Raw genomic sequence first — 14,993 nt, 5'->3', positions numbered from 1 at the left:
TTTCCTCCTTTTCTGTTGTGACTGTATTAACAATTTCCACTCCTACGTCAGAGATGCATTTTTGCTTAATCAGAAACTATTAAGTTGACTGCAGATTATTAGGAACATCCTATAACAGCTCATAATTGAGAAACCATTTTCATAAGCAAGCATATAAATCTTTGGATTGATCATCAGAAGCAGTCACACACTTACCAAGATATATACAGCCAAAGCCTCCTTGGCCAATGGGTAATCCTACTTTCCATTCCTTTTTTGCCATGTCAGTTATTATCTCTCCAACTGCAAACTGTTCTGCAAGATGTCTCTTTGCAGAGCTCTGTCTTCCAGCTTGAGCTGCTTTTACACGAGGCATTTTCACTATAACATAAAACAAAGAAACGGTCAGAGTTCTAATCTTAGAAGTGTTCAAAACATTTTTCCCTCAGGAAAACTTCCGTACAGAGATGCTGTTCAAATTCCTACTTACTCCAAAACTTAAAGGATATCTGTTAATTCTGACTTATAATGGCTCAAATCCTATTTGATTATCTCTTAACTTTGGAGAAGAAACAATAAAATCATATATGCAATTATTTTCAAGGAAATAATTAGGTTTAAGTCCAATGGCATAATGATCAACTACAACTAAAAATGCTATTTAACAACAACAAAGAATTGCTCTATGAAGCTGAAAGGGAAAGGTGCATCCAATTAGAATGCACATTTTATAGGAACAAAATGAAGAGTTTATTATAAGGTCAATATCGATATGATAGAACACAGTGCAGAGATTGAAAACATAAGGCAACTGAGCACAAGGGGAAAGGGCAAAGGTTCCTGGGACATGCTAGTAAATGCTTTACACAGGTTCCCATCCATCCTCATGACTCTGTGAAGATTACATTATCATCTCCATTTCGAGGAAATTAAGGCTCAGCAAGCTGGTAAGTGGTGGAACAACAGAAAATTGCACCGGTGACTACCTGGCTCCAAGACCTCACCAACATGCTCCACAATTATGGAAGTCACTGTAAGGAAGGAGCACAACTTTCAAGAGTGACAGGAGAAACTATGGCTTAATCATCTGGGCAAGGCTGGTGACACCCAGAATTCCTAAGCTTCCTTTCTCATTAACTATCCTTTAGGAGATGAATCTTGATTCATTTTTCTCACTGACACATAAGTTTAACATAACATTCAGAGAAAGCAGTGTTTTATTGTGAAAAGAGCACTGACTGGAATCAAAAGACCTGGACTGCAGGTATGACACCAGCTCGTTGGGTAATCTTGATCAAGTCACTTCACACTGTGCTTCAAGTGCCCTCAGGTGTAACTCACTTCGTTGACTGAAGGAACTCAATTTGTACTAGTATGCATGTGAACTTGTGTGTGTTGTGTGATTTCAAACTCTCGGTTCTATAAATATTAATCAAAAAAGATTTAAAATAAGTATTTGTTAGGTTCCACAGTTCCCTAAAAACATACTGGAGATATAGAAAAGAAAGAAGGTTAATAAGAATCATTAAGACAGTATGCAACACTTGAAATGGCTATTCAGATGAAAGAAGTCTGTAGCTCAGTTTTGAGCTCAGTTTTGAGCCTAGATATGCTACATACATACACACTACATTCAACTGGAATTTTTCAGCAACTCACCCACTATCACTCCAAATACACAAACTCCTTATCTGCAAATGTTCCTTATTAATTTATTGGGGACTTTTAAATTGAATTTTTTCCTATAGAATACTAATGCATCTTCGCTGTCTAAATCTTCTCTAAGTTAACAAAAACATCTTCAAAATAAATAAAAGTGTCTGTTATTTCTTCATGTCAATTAGTTCTCTTCATTAATGTGTTTTTAGTCATGGTAAAATCTTGCAAAATGGAATTTCAGTGCCAACCAAGCTAGCCTAGACTCAAAACACCAAGAAAGGTTACTTTTACACCTATGGTAGTAAACCAAATAAACAACTAAAACACATAGTACTTCCAAATATTAAAACAGATGCCCTTCTGAATTTTAACCCACTTTATCAAATCATCAGAGTAATCTCTTATTTGACTGATTCCTTATAGTAATAAAAATAGTTTAAAATGAGTGGACAACATGTTTTTTATCTTTATATATCTCAAAATAGTGACTGGACAATCTTTTGTGTTTTTCTGAAATTCCTTTCCAGAAGTGACAAAAATATCATATTTTAAATGAAATATTCTGGCTCAGCATCCATTCAATGTAAATTGTGATCAATAAAAAGTGATTTTCCTCCAAATAAAGCTGTTTGCTTTTATTTTTAGTTTTATTTCTGTGGCCAACTAATTGAAACTAATTGTAATAATTAATTAAGGCTTGGAATGACTTTCTTTCCTAAAAATAGTCCCACAGAACAGCGTCATCGCTGTCAGTCTCTTCAATATGCTTCTAAATCACAGCTCCTGAAGGTTAACGCTGGACATGGTGGAGGCAGCAGCACAGCTGTTTCATCTCCCTGAATTCCCCCATAAAACTGGACAGGACAACTGGATAGCAAAACTCAACACCTATGGATAACCTCTCCAACCAAACGGAGGGACAGTATCCCTTTATCTCTACAAAATTTGAGCAGGTGAAGACAGACAAACAGCAATAAGATCTGTGTGGTATCAGCAACTGTAGAGAAGGAAGCAGAAGAAAATGTGATGCCTCTGATAAATCTTAGAATCCAAAAATTATCAGGAGCTACTTCTTAGAAGCACACAAGACACTGTGAGAAAAGCAACTGAAACAAGAAGGGCTCTGCCACTCCCACAGCCAGGAAGTGCAAGGGGTCCTTGGTGAGGTCTCAAGAGGCTGAAGCCTGTTGCCTCTACAGCTCTCAAAACTAACCAGCCAAAGCCCCTTCTAGGTCAAAGCCTCAGGCTGAGGAGAAACTGCTAGGGATGAAGCCAAAGTGAACATCACAAGGATAATACAAAGAAAGGAAAAAGAAAAGTTCAAACGGAAGTGTATCTATAAGTTAGCCTCAGTATTTTGGAATACTACACAAAAACAAGTGAAGAGTGGGATCTAGAGAATGACATACACTCGCCCTGAACCAGACTATCTAAAACTAATTGCATATAAGGGAAAACTGGCTGCATACGAAACTCAGCAACAAAAATGGATCAAAGCCTAGTGCCACACTAAGTTGGTATTTTTAAAGAGAAAAAAAATCCCTTTAGAAAAGTACATAAGAAAACATGCCTCCCAAAAGGTTGATAGCTATAAATTAGTATTTCAAAACAAGCTAAAAAACACTTTATATACAGACTAACATCAATCAGAATTAGAAAAATTCAGAAATCAAATGACAGAATAATTGAAAATGAAAGACAAAAATCAGTTCAGAAATAAAAACTACATTAGAAGGAACATAAGAGTAAATAAAACTTTTTAATGACAAGAGAAATAGAAAGTGAAAAGGAAAAAAACAAAAAAATCAAAAAGGACAAAAAAAAGTTTAAGAAAGCATAACACAAAAAAACCAACATACATATAACCAAAAAAATCAAAGCAAGGGAACAGAATATTAAAAATCATGTAATTCAAGAAAACCTTCCTGAACTTCATTTAAACACAAAACTACATTTTGAAAGGTCATATCACATACATTTGAAAAATCGACCCAGAATGACCATCACCAAGATATAATTTAGTTAATAGTAAATGAAAATACTTTTTAAGCATCTGCAGATATTTTATAAGGAAAATAAAATCAAACTGTCATCACTTTAACAGCAACATTTTATGCCAGGGGGAAAAAAGTAACATATTTAAGACTCTAGGAAAGAAAACATGAACCAAAGATTTTATACCCAGCTAAATTTCGAGTATAAAGACTGCTAAGTGTTATCAACATAGAAAACAGCAATAAGAATCTACTAGAGAAGAAGTCCAGTAGAAGGGGTCTACCACTCCCATAGCAATATCCAAAATGACTAAAGAAATGTCAGTATCAGTGAGCAGTAAATACATACTTGTAGAACTGAGACTCAACAAGGGTTATACAAGAGAGAAAAGAGTACATAATGGGCAAATGTACTGACACTGTAGATATAGTACAACTATCAGAAAATGGGATAACATATGCAAAAAAGGCAACTTTCCAGAAATCATATTGTGATACTTGGTTTTGTTAACTAAGACTGTTGTGTGCATACATGTGGAATGATGCAAATGAGTAATTATGTGATATTATTATTCTATCATTCCCTTGTGTCCCTAAACATCAGGATTCAGATATGGAATAAAGAGACAGAGATAAAAGATAGAAGAGGTAAAGTTAAAAATGCTGTACTTGGAAATATTTTTAGTTCAGAATGTATCTTTAAAATAAACACATACATAGAAACACATCTTTGTATTTCCTAGCCCCATTCACTAAAAAGCTTAGAAACAATAATCAACCCAGCAGCAAAGAGCATCCCTAGCAAACAAACTGTAGTCTTCAAATACCACTTCCCATGAAAAGAAACCAGGTTCCTTAACAAAATGATTATTGCTCCTATAATTAATATTCACCAAGGGATCAAAACTGGAAATCCTGTCATACTCAATGAGCATGCCCAGTCCATTCCCACTTCCCTCTCAAAAAAAAAAAAAAAAATTAAAACAAAACACTCCTAAGCAAAATCTGTATTTGATTTCCTATAAACTATTAGTAACCTCTGCTCATTTTTCTCTTGAATTATTAGTCTTGCTTTTTATTTCCAGGCACATCTTATATGTTGTATATTAAACAGAGTAGCTCTGTGTCTTGCGCATAAACGTTAAGAAGTCACTGAAATATACTCAGCTGCTCTGCAAGAGGCCACTATGACAGAAACATTTCTTTAAAATGTATCTAAATGAAACTCCCTCCTGTGGCTTCTAATGGAAAAAGATGTGGAGGATTCCCTCTTGCTCTTGCTGGCCCCTATAATCTCAGGTGGCCTCAGGCAACCAAAGGCCCTGTCAGTCCTTAGGGGCTGCTTCAGCCAGGCATAAGCAGGGCCAATGGTAGTGTACTAATAAATATTTGTTCAATACTTATCTTTTAACATCTTGAGAAACACAAAAGACTTAAATACAGCTGGTATACCACATACTCATATAGAGCTATTTAACACAACCTTCCTAGAAAAAAAAAAATTATACTTGGTGGCAGTTATAATTTTTTTAGTGTGCTGCTGAATTCTATTTGTTAATATTTTATTTAGGAACAAGACTGATATTCAGACGAGATGGGCGCACTTAGGGTGGTATAGCCATAGACAAGACTGATAGTCATAAGAATGGTCTGTAGTTTATTTTTTTGCTACATTTATCTGTTTAAGTATCAATATTATGCTCACTTCATAACAAGATTGTGGAAGCTTTTCTTCCTTTACCACAATCTAAGGAGTTTAAGCAGCATTTGATCTATTCCTTAAGGTTTTGAAGACTTCAACTGCAAAAGTCTGACACTACAAAGTGTTGGTAAGGAGTTGGAACAAACAGAATTCTCCTACACTGTATACTGTTTCGATCATTTTGAAAATTCATTTGGCAGTACCTGCTAACCGACCCAGCAATTCAACTTCTATGCATGTACATGTCCACCCAAAGACATGTACAAGAATGATAACAGCTTTATTCACAACAGCCACAAACTGGAAACCTGTATGTCCATCAACAGGAAAATGAATATAGTAAGATGGATGGACATACCAAACACTGTGTTAAGAAAAAGCAGCACCAGACAGAAGAGTACATACTATATTCCATTTACATGAATTTCAATAATAAATCAATGGTGATACAAGTCAAACAGCAGATATCACTTTGGGGACTAAGGGTCGGAAGAAATGGCTGGAGGTGGATGGTTCCTAGGGATCTGGTAGCATTCTATATCCCAGTCTTGGTGTTTAAACAATTGGTTCATGTTATAGAAAGTAATCAAGAAGTATACTTATTATTTCATCCTGTTTATTTATGTAAAATTAACACAGTAAGTAAGGTACACAAATCACAAGTGTGTGATAACAGTCAGTGTCCATTCAGGAGCTAGAAAACACACAATCAATTAAAACAAGAAAATGTAACATAAATAAAAAATTATTAATTTGTAAAAAGTTGTCAAGTGCTAATAGATGTAAAAGACAACTTGAAGGAATATGGAACTAGCAAATGTAGGGAGCAGTTATTGTCTCCAAGGCTAAGGGAGAGTGCCCAAGAAAGGAACACTTCACTGGACAGACTGTGGCAGTGACCCACTGGGCGGTAGGGTAGTTCTCTGTAGGGCCAGTGAGCTAGAGCTTATCCACAGGAATCTGCTGCCCACGAGATACTGGTGGGAGCAAGAAGCTGCCTACCAGGGTGCTAATGAAGCTTACAGGAGAGTAAGCAGAGCTGACAGCCACACCTTAAGAGAGTAAGAAAAACAAACAAACGAACAAAAAAACAAGCACATGGCAACAAGAGAAGCACTTTCTCTGCTAAGTCTTGCAGTATCCCTTCCTCACCTTCTACTGACAAAATCTAACACTGTCCAGGAAAAGAAAAAATATTTAAAAGGTCTGGCTCAAGTTTATAAACAGAGCAAAAAGTGGTGAATTTGGAGTTGAGAGGCAATAAATTACTAACTTGCACAAGTGTAAACTGACAAAATTTTACAAACGTACATACACTTGTGTGACCATCAGACAGAGAACATTTTCATCACACCATAAAGTTCCCTAGTGCCCCTGCCTGCCAACACCTATTCCTGTTCTCCCAGACAAAGGCTTATTAATGTGCCTCTCAGGGTGTGCCACTTTCTTTAGAGAACACAATTCTGCCAGCTTTTCTGACATCTCTGTCTCAGGTTCCCTTTCAGCATCCTCCCATACCCTATTTGACCTTCACTGCATTTGGCAGCTCCTTATTTTCTAGTTCAGGGCTACAGAAGCTTCTCAGTTTCTGAGAATATGAAATCACTGTTTCTCAATCTCCTTGTTGCTTTTCAGGCAATTTCTTAAAAGAGGAATTATTTAAAACCAAAGTCCCTGCTCAAACAAATAAAATAATCACAAGTATTTGCTTCAGTAAGTTAGTGAGCTTTCTGAAGAACTTAAAATACTAATTAGAATTAAACAATCACTTTAGTACATTATAGGTTTCTTCTAATAATGAAACCGATGCTTGCATTAAGGTTTCTATTAATGAATATACTGAAAGGCACAAACTTTAACAAAATTAAATCTTTCCACATAATTTCAGCCCCTCTGACTCTATGCAAATCTACTTTTATAGTAGCCAATGCAACAGAGAGGTTTCAAAGAAAAAAAAAGTTTAGCATTACATAATCTGACCAATTCTTTTCCTTTGATATTAAATGAAATGCAGATGCAACTGAAAAGCACATCAAGATGCAAATCAATACTGCCCTTTGCTGAAATCACTCATTGGTATATTCCATATTAGCATATTCACCAAAATTTAATTGTAAACAGAGTAATTATGGTACTAAAGTTATTAAATACACAAAGCAAGCTTGGAACTATACATATTCAAATAGAATTTCAGTGGCAGATCAACTTTTATATCTGCAACAATACCCTAATTAATAGTCAGCTCTGATGATAAAATGGTCCTCTGTTTTTCAGATAACATTCCAAAAAAAGTTCTGCTATGAATATTAAAATAAAGTTTTGTGAATAGATTTTTAAAAATTTCAATAGCTATATTTATCACAATATGGTACTGTATTTAGACAACTGGCATTCTTGAAGTCCTGGATTCAAATTTGGAATTTTTTTTTAACCTTCTGCTGAAGAGAGGAAAAAGGCTTGAATGAATCACAACAATGACACTTACACTTAATGAGCTCTATGAATTCATCATACACAAACTGGAAAATTACAATGCTGAATAAAGCTCGTTATACACTGAATGACTACTCATAAATTTTCCCCAAAATAGTTACGCATGTAAACTCCTTTATTGGGTCATATATTTTTATGAAATTTTCTTTAAAGTCATAAACTTCTCTGATATGTTTTACATTGTATAGAGACACTCTGATTCAAGGATAATTCTGGACAAACTGGACTCTACCATTCCATTAACATGGAACCAACATATTTTTATCTCCATTCTTCCCAGCACAAAACCTGTTCTCTCATATAACCTCTCCTTATACACTGATTGACATTTTCCCCATACCTAAAGACCTATCTCTTCTGAAGTCAGATATGACCTGAAGTTTCAGTACTGTTTGTACCTCTTATTGCATGTGATAAATAACTTTTCCTATAAGCTTATAAGCTCCTCGTACATGAGAAATGTCTTAGTCACAATACATTGTAGTTAGTAGGAATTCAGTAAATTCATAAAATTAAACAGCAAAAAAGTTAAGTTAGTATTTTTCCCCAACTACCGGATGTCTAACTTTATGCTTAATATACATCACCCAACTGCAAAGGAGTGTCATTCCTTAAAAGTCCAGCAACCACCCTCTACAATGACTATGTCAAACTGTTTATTCTTCCTCAAAACTCTAATTCCCCTTCCTAAGCCATAATTATCAACAGATGACCTATTATAGTTTAGAGAGAAAACAGAAACTTCAGATGGGAATTCCCCATCTTTCTAAGAGCCACACCTACAAACCACCTGCACCCACTTCAAGCCAATCCTAGCTTCCTTCTCTCCTATCATATTGAAAGAAACTATCCTCCTCCTATCAAACATCAAGTCCTTCACCTTCGCTTTGGATCCCATCCCCCGCTTCTCAAGACTTAAACTATTAATTAATCCTTCTCTCATATATTCAATGTCTCCCTCAACTAGATCCTTCCCATCAGCTTTTAAAAATGCTTATGGCTCTGCCATTTTAAAAAATTAATGTTTTTGGCGGGTGCGGGGGCTCACACCTGTAATCTCAGCACTTCGGGAGGCTGAGGCAGGTGGATCACGAGGTCAGGAGATTGAGACCATCCTGGCTTACACGGTGAAATCCCGTCTCTACTAAAAATACAAAAAATAAGCCGGGCGTGGTGGCGGACGCCTGTAGTCCCCGCTACTCGGGAGGCTGAGGCAGGAGAATGGTGTGAACCCAGGAGGCGGAGCTTGCAGTGAGGCGAGATCGTGCCACTGCACTCCAGCCTGGGCGACAGAGCGAGACTCCATCTCAAAAAAAAAAAAAAAATTAATGTTTTTAATCCCCCTCTGCTATCATCCTTTCTTTTCCCTTTCAATGCCAAATGTTTCAATAATCGTCTGTACTTGCCAATATTTCCTTTCACCTACTTACCCAACTCACTCCGAGATCCGCCTTCATGATTCCTCTCTAACAACCCTTGCTGAGGTCAACAGTGACTTCCATGCTATGAAATCTAGCTGACACTGAATCATCTCATCTGCCTGCCCAGAAGCACTCAACACTGTTCATTCTTTCTTTCTTGAAACATTCTCTTCCTTTTGCTTTCAAAATACAGTAGTATCCTGGATTCCAGTCTACCATTTAGGCTACTCACAGTCCTAGGCAATTTGAGGAATACAGTAAATTCTTCTTTCAAGATGAAATGAGCTTTTTCATTCAGGGAGCTTGTTCCATTTTATCATATACAGTTTTCCAGAGTTTTATCATGTTAAAAAAGCAGACCACCTACACTTCCACAGCTTACACCAAAATACAAATTTTATTATGTGAAAATAAATTATATATTTAAAAATGTGCTACTAAATAAAATTAAGATCTTTGGAAATTCAGGACATTTATTTGAAAAAATAATTGATGTTTATTCCTTTAAGTTAACAGATCTCTAGGAAAAAGTTTGTAGTCTCAAAGAGGTATCTGTACACCCTTGTGCACAGCAGCACTATCCACAATAATAGCAAGAGGTGGAAGCAACCTGAGTGTCCATTAACAGATGAATGAATAAATGTGGCATGTATATACAATGGAATATTATTCAGCCTTGAAAAATAGAAGTAAATTCTGACACACACTACACCACAGATGAATCTTGAGGACAGTTATGCTAAGTGAAATAAGCCAGAGGCTGGAGGGAGGGAGAAAAGAGAGTTGTTGTTTAGTGGCATATAGAGTTTCGAATTTGCAAATTAAGTTCTGGAGATCTGCTTTGCAACAATATGAATACACTTAACGCTACTGTGTACACTTAATTTAAAAATGGTTAAGATGGGAAATCTTCTATGTTTCTTATCACAATTTTTTAAAAAAGAAAAGTTTCTAGATGCAGCAGATAAAAAAGGCAGAAATTAAGTTGAATCAAGATAATACCAACATGTTCCTGGTGACTACAGAGTCATTCCTGCCCCCATACACACACAATTGGAAAAGCATTACAATTGGTATTTTTTTCAGAGATTATTCTTATAGATGCTAATTACATAAATCTACTAGTTATCACAGCAATAAATAAATGTTAACTGTGGACTATGTAAATTCATGAAGGGTAATGACATAGTCTGTTCATTCACTCACTCTACAAATAGTCACTGATGATATACAATGTGCCAAGCACTGTTCTAGGCACTTGCTATACCTCAAGGAACAAAACAAAGGTCCTTCTCTTTTGACACGTTCTGGCAGGAAGAGACAGATAAAAAGAACAAATAATGCATATGTTACCTAATATTTCAGAAAATCCAGTCATGTTTTGAAAACATAAAGCAGGTAAAGGGAGATAGAGGATAGGGAGTAGAAGGCAGAAGGGGAAAGCTTGCAGTGAAACAGAGTGGTCATGGTCAGCCTCCTCTGAAAGGACTTTGCTCATCGGAACAAGGACTTGAAGGAGTTGAGGGAGAGGACCACGTGAGTATCTGGGCAGAGAGTATAGGCAGAGGGACGAGTTGTACAAAGACCCTAAGGTAGGAGCACACCTGGCAACCAAAGAGTAAGAATGCCAGTGTGGCTGGTGTGGCGTGAGCAAGGGGGAGGCAGGAGATCAAGTCCCAAAGGTTAGCACAGGAGCAAGAGATCAAGTAGGGCCTTGAAGGCCACTGTCAGGACTCTGAATTTCACCACAGGGTAAACGCATTTCTACAAGGTTTGGAACTTGCTGTATACTTGCATTGTAGTTCACAACACTTCAATCAAATTGAAAACCACACGCTGAACACCTGAGTCAAGAAAAATTCTCCTGCTGACTTAATTCTCACCAAAGATTTTACATGTTATATTTTTTGCTAATGTATTAGTCCATTCTAAAAATACATTCCATCTATAAACTATAAGCTTGATACAAATCCAAAATGTTAAATGCTTCTGTAGTGCTTCTGTCACAAGTCACCTCACGATAGGAATGGTTTTGCAGTGAATCAAATTCTGTTCCTAAAAGGTAGAGAATAGGACTAGACCCTATTCTCCCTTTAATGTAAATATCAATAATTTAGTAGTGCTATTAAAGTGAATGGTCTGCAACTTTTTGACAAGAAATACAAAAACTTTTACCATGCTACACCCCTCTTAAAATTTAAAATAAAAACAATACTGAGTCCCATTGGAATTCTATATTATTACAATACATACTGCCTGCTTAATTAATTTGTTTACTCAACAAGTATTTATTGACAGCATACTCTGTGCAGAAACTGTTCTACAAGACAAGAATAAAGAGTGAACAAAGCAGACAAAAACTCCTGCCTTCATGGAGCTTATATTTTATTCAGTAGAGAAAAATAATTTTCTAAAAATTAAAACATGTCATATGTCCAATGGTATAAGGGCTAAGGAAAAAAAAAAAGGCAAGGACAGGGAGTTGGGGGCGGGAGGGAATGAAATTTTAAAAGATGGTCTGGTAAAGCCTCACAAGAAAGTGACATTTAAGCAAAAACTTGTTAAAAAAAAAAAAAAAAAGTGAGAGAATCTAGCCACACAGATGCTCTAGAGGAAGAGCATCCCACATTGAGGGAGGAGCGACTACAAAGGTGTTAAGGCAAGAACATGCCCAGCTTGTTCTAGAAACAGCAAGGGGACTGGTGCAGCTGAGAAGAATTAGCCAGGGGAAAGCAATGGCTGGGGTCAGATGTAAAGGAGCACAGAGGTGGAGAACATGTCCAACACTCAGGCTATTGTAAGAACTTCGACGTTAACTCTGAATGGGGAAATCTTGAAGGCCTTGAGCAGAGGAGTGTACATGTTCTGACTTGCACTTTGAATGGATCACTCTGGTTGACGCATCAAGAATAGATTGTAAGGGGGCAAGGCAGAAACAGCTACCAGTTATTACAACTGTATTGCTATTGGAAAAAGCAATAATTGCACTTATCTTTACTGAATAAGAATGTCAATGTTTTTTAGAAAACAGCAATGACTTTTTAGCCACTAAACAGAGGGGTACAGAATAACCTAAGAGTTCTGGTATTTTGTTTTTGTTTTTTTTTTTTAACTTTACACAAGCTGCCCTCCCCCTCAAAAAACAAGTCTGCAGTGCCAAGTAGAAACAATTGGTATTAGTGACAGATGGTCTAGGAAGCATGCTAATCATCTCTTACTCTAGACTTTCTAAGCTCTCTCTTTATAGCAATTTAGTTTGCCAGGAAATTGAACACTTGAACTCCTTTTTTCCAAAGGCATTTATAAAATACCTACAAAATATGTGCCAGGAACTGTGCTAGGGGCTGGAAATTCACAGATGAAGGAAATGCAACCTTTAGTCTCAAAAAGCTGCATTCAGCTATATGCAGAAACAGCATCACACAGTTATGATATAATATTATGTATCAGCTTCAAACAAGGATCAATAAAAAACTTCCCAGGGAAAGAATGTTTCTGAAGCCTTTAATAGAAGTATTTATTAAAGATAGTGAACAGTTGTGGACATCTACAAAATCAAACCCTCTAGGGTTCATGGTGGGGGAAAAAGTGTCTCTTCCAATGATGCAAGTGTTTAAGATATCAAGAGCTATGAAACTCTCGTTACCTCTTTTGCAGTGAATGCCAGGAAATTCAGAACAAAATTATAAAACCAAATGCCTAATGATCCATCATCTAAGGCAGTAACATCTATCTTAACTATACATTAAAATTATTAGGTTAGTGCAAAAATAATTGTGGTTTTTGCATTGTTGGAATTTGCTGTTTGATATTAGAATACATTCTTAAATAAATATGGTTATGTTATACATCATTTTAACGGGCATTTCTCACTTTATGTTTTTTGGCTAATGACTTATTGTTTGCTGTTTATTTTGTTTATTTTAGACTATGGAAATGATGTTAGACAAAAAGCAAATTTGAGCGATTTTCTTATTCGAGTTCAAAATGGGTTGTAAAGCAGCAGAGACAACTCACAACATCAATAACGCATTTGGCCCAGGAACTGCTAACGAACATACAGTGTGGTGTGGTTCAAGAAGTTTTTCAAAGGAAATGAGAGGCGTGAAGATGAGGAGGGTAGAGGCTGGCCACTGGAAGTTGACAACGATCAAATTGAGAGCAATCATCGACGCTGATCCTCTTACAACTACAGAGAAGCTGCCAAAGAACTCAACGTTGACCATTCTACAGTCATTCAGCATTTGAAGCAAATTGGGAAGGTGAAAAAGCTCCAAAAGTGGATGCCTCATAAGCTGAGCAAAAATTAAAAAAAATCATCATTTTGAAGTGTCATCTTGTCTTATTCTACACTACAACAATGAACCATTTCTCGATCGGATAGTGATGAAAAGTGAATTTTATACATCGGTGACAACAAGCTTAGTGGTTGGACTGAGAAGCTCCAAAGCACTTTCCAAAGCCAAACTTGCACCAACAAAAGGTCATGGTCACTGTTTGATGGTGTGCTGCCAGTCTAACCTAGTACAGCTTTGTGAATCCTGGCGAAACCATTACATCTGAGAAGTACACTCAGCAAATCGATGAGATGCACCAAAAACTGCGACACCTGGAGCCAGCATTCATCAACAGAAAGGGCCCAATTCTTCTCCAGGGTAACGCCCGACGCACGTCGCACAACCAACACTCCAAAAGTTTAATGAATTGGGCTACAAAGTTTTTTCTCATCCGCCATATTCACCTGACCTCTCACCAGCCAACTACCACTTCTTCAAGCATATCAACAACTTTTTGCAGGGAAAACGCTTGCACAACCAGCAGGATGCAGAAAATGCTTTCCAAGAGTTCATCGAATCCCAAAACACGGATTTTTACACTACAGGAATAAACTAACTTATTTCTCATTGGCAAAAATGTGTTGACTGCAATGGCTCCTATTTTGATAAAGATGTGTTTGAGCCTAGTTATAATGATTTAAAATTCACAGTCCAAAATCACAATTATTTCTGCACCAACCTAATTATCAGTGGAACTTTGGAACAGTAAAGGCCCTACTTCGCAACAGCCCCAGCATCTTTATATTTTCATGCTACACGGGGTACTGTGATGCACAGACTGACCCACTGACCTAGATATTCTGGTACATCTTACTTTCTTCATTAAGTCATTCATTTTCACTTTAATTGCTCTATTACATACAAGTCTACCATATTTGAGGATTTTAATAAAAGACCTTTCCAGTTCATTTTAGAAGTCGGGTAAAAAATAAATTCATAAGTGATTCAGGAGGAGCCAAAAACACCACTTTTTTCCCATCCCATCATATCCCTAAGACAAAATGACTCATTTATATTTCAAACTTATTTGGGATTAAGAAGTAATTACATATTTTGGTATAACTGGCCTCCTGCCAAACTACAGTAAGTCAGAATAAAATCAAACGAAAGATAGTCAACAAAGAACTCCATCACCTCCTTTGCTAAATTACATCAGGAACAATTTGAAAGCAATACATCTAAAGACAATCCTCTTATAAATGAGCCAGCTAATCAGAAGTTGATTAATGCATTTGATTAGTGCTAAGAAATCATCTGAAAAATAAAATACAGAATCTTGAGTTTATAAAGCCACTTCCCAGTGACACAGAGGGTCCTCATATATTTTCTTCATTTTGATCCCACAAATCCTATGATTGAGACAGAACTGTAAGGATATTCATTAGATATTAAAATTCACTTATGACCA

At 36.5% G+C, this 14,993-nt stretch overlaps 1 protein-coding gene across 4 annotated transcripts in view; it reads right to left on the bottom strand.

Moving 5' to 3' along the window:
* VRK1 (VRK serine/threonine kinase 1) overlaps nucleotides 1–14,993 on the bottom strand; it is an 84,242-nt gene that overhangs the window by 47,712 nt on the left and 21,537 nt on the right. For all 4 annotated transcript variants that reach the window (XM_024231914.3, XM_002825090.6, XM_024231913.3 and 1 more), the window contains exon 2: nucleotides 196–360. In XM_024231914.3, coding sequence (XP_024087682.1) covers nucleotides 196–355 — 160 coding nt within the window. In that variant the 5' untranslated portion in view covers nucleotides 356–360. The remainder of the gene's footprint in view (nucleotides 1–195; nucleotides 361–14,993) is intronic.

This window comes from Pongo abelii, chromosome 15 (assembly GCF_028885655.2).
Source record: "Pongo abelii isolate AG06213 chromosome 15, NHGRI_mPonAbe1-v2.0_pri, whole genome shotgun sequence".
NCBI lineage: Eukaryota > Metazoa > Chordata > Mammalia > Primates > Hominidae > Pongo > Pongo abelii.
This window is presented reverse-complemented; position numbering and strand designations above follow the sequence as displayed.